Source organism: Bombus flavifrons, chromosome 12, assembly GCF_040668555.2.
Source record: "Bombus flavifrons isolate JBK064 chromosome 12, iyBomFlav1_principal, whole genome shotgun sequence".
Lineage (NCBI taxonomy): Eukaryota > Metazoa > Arthropoda > Insecta > Hymenoptera > Apidae > Bombus > Bombus flavifrons.
Window position 1 is genome coordinate 8387023 of NC_138453.1, and position 9632 is coordinate 8396654.

A 9632-nucleotide genomic window follows, 5' to 3' on the forward strand; every position below is an offset into this window, starting at 1 on the left:
GTGAGCTACCAAAAGTTCTCGAGGGTCTAAAGGCAGTGAGTCATTATTTAGATCGACCGGTAGACGAATTGATCCTGGAGAACAACAATCTGCCTAGTCTACCAGGCAAAGTTTTTGCTACTCTACGTGTTCTTCGTTTAATGCTTCGAAATAATCGCCTTGAAAGAGTGTCGTCAGGGTGGCTAGAGGGACTTCACGATTCTCTCTTAGAGCTATTTGTCGTGGAACCAGATTTGCGTTCCTTGCCAGTAGACAGCTTGGAAAATCTGCAGGGTCTCGAGGCAGTAACCTTGCAGAGTAAAGCGATGAAAAAGCTGCCTAAATTCTCTGGACTGCCAAAGCTCAGATATCTCCAGATCAACTCTCCGTCTTTATTAGAATTGGCTCCAAGAAATTTTCGAGATTTGACCAATTTGGAACAGTTCCACGTTTTTGGTAGTCCACGTCTGATACGTTTAGAAGCTGGCCTGTTTCGCAGCCTATCGCGTCTCGAGTTGATAAACATCACAGACTGTGGAGTTCATTGGGTTCATCCTCGAGCATTGATAGATTTACCAGAATTGAAAGAGGTCTCGTTGGTTGGAAACTCGATCGTGGACGCTGGCATGATCGGCCGTGCCTGCATGGATCTACCTTCGCTTTCGGTGATACGACTGGACAGAAATCGCATAAATCGTCTTGGCGAAGGAGCCTTCACAGACTTATCTGTTCTCTCTCGCTTGTACTTATCGAGGAATTATATTACCGAGGTGTTCGCTGGAGCATTTCAAAGAATGCCAGCATTGAAGACCGTAGATCTCAATCACAATCTAATACATCGCATACATCCCGAGTTCTTCCCGCGCAGGCCCGGAAACATCTTGGAGGAGATGTGGATGATCAACAACGATCTAAGTCACGTGACTGAACTGAGATCGATAATGGAGGCTTTGCCTAGATTGAAGTTTCTCGATGTTAGTCACAATCAAATCGAGGAGATACCATTCGGGGCACTGAGGGGGCATCTCACACTGGAAAGACTTCACCTTGATCACAATAGAGTGGCCTTTCTGCAGAGAGAAACCTTCACCGCGATGCCCGCTCTTAGGGAACTTAGATTGAAAAATAATTCTTTGTCAAACTTATTGGAAGCGCCGTTCTGGAACTTGCCATCATTGAAAGTAAGTGGCCGACGATGAAACATTCTCTATGTTCTGGCTTAATCGTGCTCTATTACAATTTCAGGGTCTAGATCTTTCAGAAAACTACTTTCGTCATATAGAGCCTCGTTTATTAGCAAATTTGCCAAGTTTGAGACGTTTGGATATGAGCGGAAACGCTGTAGGCCTTATAGAGCCTGACTCGTTCATGGGTACACCGGCTTTAGAGCACATCAACATTTCTGGAAACGCGCTCTCGGTTCTTCATCCCCTCACGTTTCATCATTTAGCTAATCTTTACGAACTGGACGTCGGTTGGAATCGAATGCTCGAGATAGTTCCGGGTTTACCGAGAAACATAGAACACCTTCACATGCCTATGAATCGGATCATCGTTCTACCAGCTGTGTCTTCTCAAGACCTCGATCTGCCAGTTCTCAGGTCCTTGGATCTCAGCGCAAACGGGATCGAAAGAATACCACCAGGAACTTTGACCGACCTGCCGAACTTGAGAAAGTTAAATTTCGGCTACAATTCTCTTCGAATCTTAGAAGACGGTGCATTCGAAGGGTTGTCGAGATTGGAGCAATTGGACTTAAAATATAATCGATTAGTCACTCTACATGGACGAAGTTTTAGACCATTGAGATCGCTGATGGATTTAAATTTACGGGGCAGTCGTTTGGAAGTTCTAAGGCCAGATATCTTCCAGGAAAATATTCGATTACAGAGATTGGATCTCAGCAGGAACAACCTTGCGCAAATACCTCATGCAACTTTTTCAAGTACCAGGTAACAAAATGAAATATTCTTGTGTATAATCATATAGTACACTCGTACCATGATTCGTACAAAACTACGTAAAGATGCGCCATTTTTTGCACGTCAACACGCGAGTAGAAAAGCAGTTTCACTCGTAGTTATATGGTTGCGTCACTAGCAAATTGGTACCTAGAAAGTTCTTCATGCCCGTGTTGAATGTCCCCTTCTATTTGCGAGATGGCACCATCCTGGCGTGTCGTTTATTTTCTACCAGTTTCTGTTGCTTTAACAAGTGAGCTCTAATCGCTTAAATGCGAACGAAAAGATCGGTCCCTTAAACGCTAATTTTTTTAGAAATTTAGTCATTTAACTTATTGACGTATTAGTTTCTGAACGCTAAACGTTTTCCTCTATTCTTTTTTCAATCAAAATTATTATTTTTCATTTCAACATTTTATTGCAAACTGATCTTAAGTCTGCTGAGATACGTTTAGGCAGACCGATTTGTCAAAGTCGGAAACGACTGTTCCTGTTAATGACTCCATATCAAAGGGAGGAAACGACGTTAATTGCAGAGACCTTCGTGAACTATACGCGTCGCACAATACTTTGACCGAGTTACCCGGATCGTTACACGGCTTAACAGCTCTTCAGGTACTCGACTTGAGCTTCAACAAGCTGAACATCCTGTCGCCGGAAACATTGAGCAGTCTATCGGCCTTGCTCGAGCTCAAACTTGTCAGGAATCGTATCCGCGAGTTGCGTGAAGGCGCCTTCGATGGTTTGCCACGGTTAACGTTAATCGATCTGGAAAATAATGATCTGAGAATTATCGAACGAAACGCTATCAGAGCTCTGCCCGAGTTGCAGGCGATACGACTTGGGAAAAATCGATTACAGGTAGCAGAAAATATTTTTTGTTCCTTTGATTTTAATCGAAAAACTATAACAATTGGTTACTGTCTCTATAATTACCTGGACATATGTACGTAGATAATTCCAAGCGGAGCTTTCACCGAGTTGCCACTGCTGCAAAGCGCGGAACTTCAGGAAAATCGGATCCAGGAAATTGCAAGTAACGCATTCATTAACGTGCCTCACCTTCTCTTCCTTAATCTAAGCAACAATCATTTACCTTCGTTGGACTACGTTGGTTTAGAGAGCTTGCGTTCCCTGGAAGTTTTAGATTTGAGCAATAATCGATTGTCTAGGGTATCGAGCAACAGTTTAGCATCGATGGAGTGGTTGGTCGAGCTGAAAGTAAGTAAAACAAAATTGAGGATGAAAATAATTGCTTCGTAGATCATTTGCTAATAAATGTGATAATTAAAAGAGAATTAATGACTTGTGAACGAAATATCTCTTTCTTTCAAATGAAGTATTCGAGAGTGAAAATGAATGGAATGGTTGTGATAAAAGTCGATTTTCGTAATGATCGTATTAAACGCAAACCGAGTACGAAAAAATATGCCTGTAGTGGGGATAGTCTTTAGTAATAACGGGGAATACTTTCTCGTCGAGAGTGAAACTTCGCCACGAAGCGTGGTGCGAGGCCACTCGTTATGCTAGTAGAGCAATTATTCTGCAAATGTAGCTGTATCGTTATTTAAGAAGATAGCGGATCGTTTTACATATGTTGTCCATGTTAATTGCAGATGGACAATAATCGTATTTGTACCATCCAAGGTTCGCCTTTCGATGAAATGCCGAGACTTCGAGTTCTCAGTTTAAGAAGCAATCGAATGGCTTCCGTTTCGGAAGCAGCGTTCAAAAGATTGCGATCAAACATCGCTGTCTTAGATATCGATGGTAATCAAATTTGTTCTTTTCTTTACTACTTGGTATTTTATACTAGTGTTTCGTAAAAATAATTTTACTCGTATTAAAGGAAATCCACTCTCGTGTTCCTGTGGAATGTTATGGTTAAGGGGATGGCTGCAGCAAGCTTCCTCCGAAGGTCCAAGATGCGCGGACGGATCTTTATTCAAGGAAATTAGATTATCACGTCAGGATTGTCAACGCGAAAGACAGATTGATCCGATCCACCCTGGCTGCGAGGCGGAAATGATCGACGTTGCACCGTATCCTGTCTCCTCTTCTAGTGAGTAATATTCGCAAATTATCACTTTCGTTTATCAATCAGATGCTTAATAAATACTTTATCAGTATTTGGAGCAACGGAGATGGTACCACTTCGTATGAATCTAAAAGACTCATCAACACAAAATCCTCCCGATACTCAGGATACTGATTACTTCTACGACTATCCGGATTACCAAGATAGCAAAAGTAATACGACAAATGTAACTTTCATGCCGACTCAGTTTCTGACTACAATAGCACCAGAAGCTGTGAAAGCCACTCAAACAACGGAGATGATTCAACCTTCGACGAACAATACGATTCCCATAAAAAAGGGTACTTCGATGCCTCCCTCTCCCAGTAGCTCTGGTTTTACCTTCTTCGGGGTTCCTTTGCCTAGTCTCAGTTTCAATCTTTGGGGTAATTCGAGGAAGAAGTTCGAAAGAAAGAATTCCTCGGGAAGACCTGGAAGAGGTCGTTACAGGATGTTCCCACCTACAGAACCGGAAATCCACAGAGGTGGTTTTGTACCGTTACCACGTGGACAAGGTGGATTTGTACCTATCGTTGATCCCAGGCTAACTTATGAAAAACAGATTAAAAATGAAACTTCAAGAGTTCAAAACTCCAACATTACTCAAGAAGAGCGAAAACGATGGAAAAGTGGAAATGGAACGGTGGTGAAAGTCGAAAGGGCTTATCCAAGAACGAGCAAGCCTAAAGCAGGGTCCAAAGAAAGGGAAGAGTTGTCCACAGTGTCAGCTAATGAACAAGATTCTCGTTGGCAAGTAACTGACACGAAAAAAATCAGGTAAACGAGTCAATAAGTTGTTAAATAAGACAAGAATTGTTATACGTATCTTATTGTTCATTTTTTCAGTGCTGTTACAAATTCAACGAAGACGTCTGATTTAAGCCCCGCGGCAGACGAGTCATTGCAAGAAGCAAATGAAACTTCTACATCTACCGAAATGTATAGTGGAGAAACTCTAGAGATGATTAAAAAAGCAAGTAAAAACGAAGAAAAACCACAAATAGAAGTCGCGAGTAGAATTGTCTGGACTACTCCAAGAGCTGCCTTGGAAACGACAAAGGAAATATCAACAGAGATATTACAAGGAGAAAAAGATTCCTACTGGGATACTGAAGTAAACGGATTTCAAAAAACGTCCAGTCCTGTAACAAACATTCCAAACGAGCCGAGTGGTAAAATTATAACTTGTATCGTAATTTTTTTTATACGTGATTTGAAGTAAATATTTCTTTAATATTAATTACAGATGACTCGAGTACTATCGTAACAGAACGATCAAGTTCCCGTTCAACCCTTTCGGAAAATCGGAAAAATTTTTCTTCCACGTCTCAAGTTTCTCGAGAAACAGAGGCATCAGCTCTTTCAGCGTTCCTGATACCAGGAGGTCAAGTACCTTCATTGGTTCCAAATCTGCGTCCACTAGGCAGGCCAACGATAACGAAAGTTCCATCACCGCGTATTGGCCTCTCTGGTGAACCAGAGAAACAAAAATCCGTAGCAGAAGCTGTTCAACGAAATTTGGAGAATGCCGAGGAGAAATTGTTTGGCATAGATGGATCTTCCAATGAAAATGCTGAGATTCTTGAAGACAATTCCTTTAATTGGTACTTTCAACATTATAACGACACTAATTTAGAACCTTTTGTTGGTGTAGTATACAGTGGAGGTGAAAAGACTAGTGTGACTCGATCGACTTTATTGGGTCAAATATATCTCTCTCTTATTTTGTACATTTTCATATAAAAACATGGAAGATTAAATATAGATATCTCCAGCACAATTAATTTATTAAATAATTAATATTTGAAGTGCTCTTAATTACGTGTAAAATATCGGTCGACCTGAACGGTGAAAATAAGATGAAAAGAATCCAAGTGTTACGGGACAATGTTAAAGTGTTTTAATTATGAAAAACAGATAACATGCCCATAAAAGGTTCACAATTTTGTGCTTCATGCCTATGGTCAGATATGACTTTTTATTATATAAAGAAATGCACAATTGATTTATTGTGCATATCGTAATGACGTTCACAGAGTTTTTGTGTAGTAATGAAACACAAATAAAATTATAAATTCGAATGATTGATTTTTTATTAATAACGCAGAATGATAGTTAAGAAAGCTTAACTTCTCTAGAAAATATGTTTATAATATCTACGAATCGTGTGTTATAAGAATCTTATCTGCTACCTTCAGATGATATAGAAAACGTTGATACATTCAAACATGCCGTGAACGACAATTGAATGGTATTGGTTTATGAAAAAATTACGAAATTTTTTTTACCGATATTGATACATTATATAAAAGTTATAAGTAGTTTGAAGCAGTTGCTCATTCCTAGTATGAAAGAAAAGAATTATCAGTGAAAACATTCATTGCATTATGTCTTGTAAACGTAGTTTCATACAGAATTCTTATTAATTGTACAACATACTTGCTATAATTCGTATTTACTATAAATGGTGGAAATGTGTAACTGCAGTTCTACTATCGTATCTTTTATTTAATGTATATATCATACTATGATAGACCACTTTAACATTCGAACATTCGATTTATTTTGGTGTTAATTTGAAATACCAATCGCTTGTAAGCACAAAATACATTTGTACATGTATAAACAAACTCTGCAACGTTTGTGAACTTCTGCAATGTTAACAGTCTCAATCACACAAATTAGTCTTAGTTTCACTTCATTCACTGACTTTTATTTTTTGCTTTATCTTTTTCGTCCTTTTTTTCTTCTTCTTTCTTCTCATCCTTTTTCGCTTCTTTCTTATCTGTTTCTTTTTTCTCAGCATCGCGATTGGTTAGTTTATTATTGATCAAATTGTGTAAAGCCACTATGGATCTAACGAGAGCAGCAAGATACACAACCAACATTTGATCATTTGTTTTCACGTATAATGAATCAACGAAGCTACTTTGTGTCATATCGGGCAGTAAATTAAAAATATCTTGTAGTTGATAAACAATCTGATGATTAATAGGTAATTTTCCATTACCAACTTGTAGCAAATAATCTCTAATTTCTCTAATTTGTTCATGAAGACCTTTTAAACCTAGTAGTTGATTTGTAATTCTTTGACTAAGGGTACCAACTGTGGTGTCCTTAATATCTCTTAGTAAATGTTCTACACCTACTTCTTCTGCTTCCTCTGCACCTATTTCACTAGGAATGTGTTCAAAGGTCTTAGATGTTGGGGAACCATCCTGTAACCAATTTACAGTTATATTAATTACGATATAAATTAACATTTACATAGCAATTATCTTATGAAACATACATCGTGAACTTCTTCAACAGCTTGATACGCCTCTGTTGGAAGACCAAGATCTTTGGGTTTAGCGTCTATAATGACCAAAACAGAATTAGGGCAATATCTTCTGATTAATTCGTTAATCGCAACATCATTTTGATGCAATTTGGGCCCAGTATGATACCATCCTACTACCTTCTCACGGGCTAAAATGGATTAATGAAATATAAAATTCTGATTGTTTATCAGCTCATGTGCTTATGTTTTCAATAGATACATACCGTTGACCTTTTTAAACATTCCATACATGTTTTCAAGATAATCATGATCAAGGAACCACACACTTTTGTCCTTATCATCTTCATCAAAAGGAACTGTAAACAAAGATAATAATATTTGATATTCTTAATTCATTTAACAAAAATTTGAAATGTGTGCATGTCTATATAGGCTATTAAAATTAGAAATTTTTATGATAAAAATAACTTCATTTTATCTATAAAGGTATTAGAAGAACGATAAATTAGTAAAAAATATGCCATTTTATTAAAAAAGTTGGTAAAACTCTCAAAAGCAAATAGTGAATATTAGTAGCATCAACCTAACCTGCAAAACTGTTTGACACGTCTAGAACGCCTTTAGCCCTCCAACATCCCAAAAGAACACCAACAACTCTCTTCTGATTGCCAATTTTTCCCATACGATTAAAATGATCCACCACACTTAATAAAACTAAAGGGTGCACGACTACTTTTGTAGTTACAACCTCTTGACTCGGCATTTTTGAGCAATTCCTTTGACTTTAACCAATGAACGTAGCCACAACAGAAACAACATCCAAGTCATTCACTGACCATTCACAAAAGACCCTTCTAAGTACGTGAAAGTAAACAATATCTGACAATATAAGCGCCACTTTCAGGAAAATGTATCAACTATATCTCTATAAGATACTATATCCTAGGTATTTCCAACAAGCAAAAAATAATAGTATATTACATAATAATCAATAATAATTATATTACAATAACCAATTATATTCTAATTTAAAATCAGCTTAAAGTTAATTTAAAAATTTTGTATAAATGTAACTTTTATACATTTTTTTTTTTCCAATTAATATCCCTCACGAGGTGAGACAAAGCGAATGAAATTTTCATGAAATTTATTTTCTAAATAATTATAAAAATGCTTTTGCATTTATTGTAAGTACAATAAGAAATTATAGTTAGCAGCACTGTTGCGAAAACATACTCTTCCACACGTGTTTTGTTCGATTCTGAAGTATTGCAAGGTAGTTCTTATCAGATATGTAGTAATTATCTAAAGAAATGTGACAAACGTAATGTTGAGTCATGTAATATGCATCTACATATAATATATGTATATCTTTTAATAATGATTTAATCTTATTTATTCGAAAAGGAAGGCCAATGCGTCTTGCGTTTTTGCTTTAATAATGTATATTCTTGCCGACATGTTTACCAACTGTAGAAATCAGAATAGGCGGGAAATTTTAGATTTCATATTCCTTTACAGAATGTCGAAACCAATAACCTTCGTAACCGGAAATGCAAAGAAACTGGAGGAATTTGTGACTATTCTGGGAAAGAATTTTCCACGAGAAGTTAAAAACATGAAGGTGGACCTTCCGGAATATCAAGGAGAGATAGAAGAGATTTGCGTTTCCAAATGTCGAACAGCAGCAGATATAATAAAAGGTCCTGTTATTATTGAAGACACATGTTTATGCTTCAAAGCAATGAAAGGATTACCTGGACCTTATATCAAATGGTTTTTAGATAAATTAGGACCAGAAGGATTGTACCAAATGCTCCATGGTTGGGAAGACAAAACTGCGGAAGCGCTTTGCACTTTTGCCTATTGCGCCGGAGAACCGGAAGATCCGGTTTTACTGTTTCAGGGTAGAACCGATGGAACCATCGTGAGTCCTCGAGGACCACGAGATTTTGGTTGGGATGCATGTTTCCAGCCTTTGGGCAGTGATAAAACCTATGCAGAATTACCGAAAGAAGTGAAGAATCAAATTTCACACCGTAGCAAAGCGCTAAAGAAACTAAAGGAACATTTTATGAAAGAGGTTCAACATTAAATCGAAAAAAATTGTTGTACCTGAAAGTATAATATTCATTTAATTTTATGTTTCCTATAGGTATTAAAAATATGTATTTGCAGGCTATTAGCACTGAGAAATATATTTTAATTGCTTTTCATGGCGTATTGTTTACTATTTCCTATATAAATATGTATTTTCTCGCATGAATGATTGTATATCATCAAAGTATACATTCGTCATTTTAATCCAATGTTAATTTACGTAGTAAATTAT

General features: G+C 37.4%; 3 protein-coding genes across 5 annotated transcripts; 2 read left to right on the plus strand and 1 right to left on the minus strand.

The window, feature by feature from the left end:
- Window positions 1–11: 11 nt before the first annotated feature.
- Window positions 12–5760, plus strand: atk (artichoke). Its single transcript, XM_069124239.1, has 9 exons — window positions 12–1160; window positions 1225–1931; window positions 2477–2801; window positions 2895–3161; window positions 3557–3710; window positions 3790–4002; window positions 4068–4794; window positions 4864–5189; window positions 5264–5760. Exons 1-9 carry the CDS (start codon window positions 141–143, stop codon window positions 5758–5760), a joined length of 4236 nt encoding a protein of 1411 aa, XP_068980340.1. The 5' UTR covers window positions 12–140.
- A 796-nt stretch (window positions 5761–6556) lies between these two features.
- Window positions 6557–8063, minus strand: Rpn8 (regulatory particle non-ATPase 8). The gene is made up of 4 exons (XM_069124246.1): window positions 7889–8063; window positions 7564–7656; window positions 7310–7488; window positions 6557–7235 (listed from the first exon to the last, which is right to left on the minus strand). Exons 1-4 carry the CDS (start codon window positions 8061–8063, stop codon window positions 6720–6722), a joined length of 963 nt encoding a protein of 320 aa, XP_068980347.1. The 3' UTR covers window positions 6557–6719.
- A 54-nt stretch (window positions 8064–8117) lies between these two features.
- LOC138185377 (inosine triphosphate pyrophosphatase) lies at window positions 8118–9516 on the plus strand. Of its 3 annotated transcripts, none has more exons than XM_069124247.1 (2): window positions 8118–8246; window positions 8822–9516. In XM_069124247.1, exons 1-2 carry the CDS (start codon window positions 8209–8211, stop codon window positions 9393–9395), a joined length of 612 nt encoding a protein of 203 aa, XP_068980348.1. In that variant the 5' UTR covers window positions 8118–8208; the 3' UTR covers window positions 9396–9516. The 3 variants fall into 3 exon arrangements, with proteins under 3 accessions (XP_068980348.1, XP_068980349.1, XP_068980350.1); XM_069124248.1 differs by lacking the exon at window positions 8118–8246 and adding an exon at window positions 8515–8576; XM_069124249.1 differs by lacking the exon at window positions 8118–8246 and adding an exon at window positions 8563–8665.
- Window positions 9517–9632: the final 116 nt, after the last annotated feature.

What these genes read in the sequence shown, in the direction of transcription:
- atk (XM_069124239.1), top strand. Translation starts at nt 141, where the DNA reads ATGCTTCGAAATAATCGCCTTGAAAGAGTGTCGTCAGGGTGGCTAGAG. An exon ending in GCAACTTTTTCAAGTACCAG is followed by an intron (nt 1,932 to 2,476) that starts GTAACAAAATGA and finishes CGTTAATTGCAG; the next exon opens with AGACCTTCGTGAACTATACG. An exon ending in CATTCCAAACGAGCCGAGTG is followed by an intron (nt 5,190 to 5,263) that starts GTAAAATTATAA and finishes TATTAATTACAG; the next exon opens with ATGACTCGAGTACTATCGTA.
- Rpn8 (XM_069124246.1), bottom strand. Translation starts at nt 8,063, where the DNA reads ATGCCGAGTCAAGAGGTTGTAACTACAAAAGTAGTCGTGCACCCTTTA. An exon ending in AATGTTTAAAAAGGTCAACG is followed by an intron (nt 7,489 to 7,563) that starts GTATGTATCTAT and finishes AATCCATTTTAG; the next exon opens with CCCGTGAGAAGGTAGTAGGA. An exon ending in CTGTTGAAGAAGTTCACGAT is followed by an intron (nt 7,236 to 7,309) that starts GTATGTTTCATA and finishes AATTGGTTACAG; the next exon opens with GATGGTTCCCCAACATCTAA.
- LOC138185377 (XM_069124247.1), top strand. Translation starts at nt 8,209, where the DNA reads ATGTATCAACTATATCTCTATAAGATACTATATCCTAG. An exon ending in TATAAGATACTATATCCTAG is followed by an intron (nt 8,247 to 8,821) that starts GTATTTCCAACA and finishes ATTCCTTTACAG; the next exon opens with AATGTCGAAACCAATAACCT.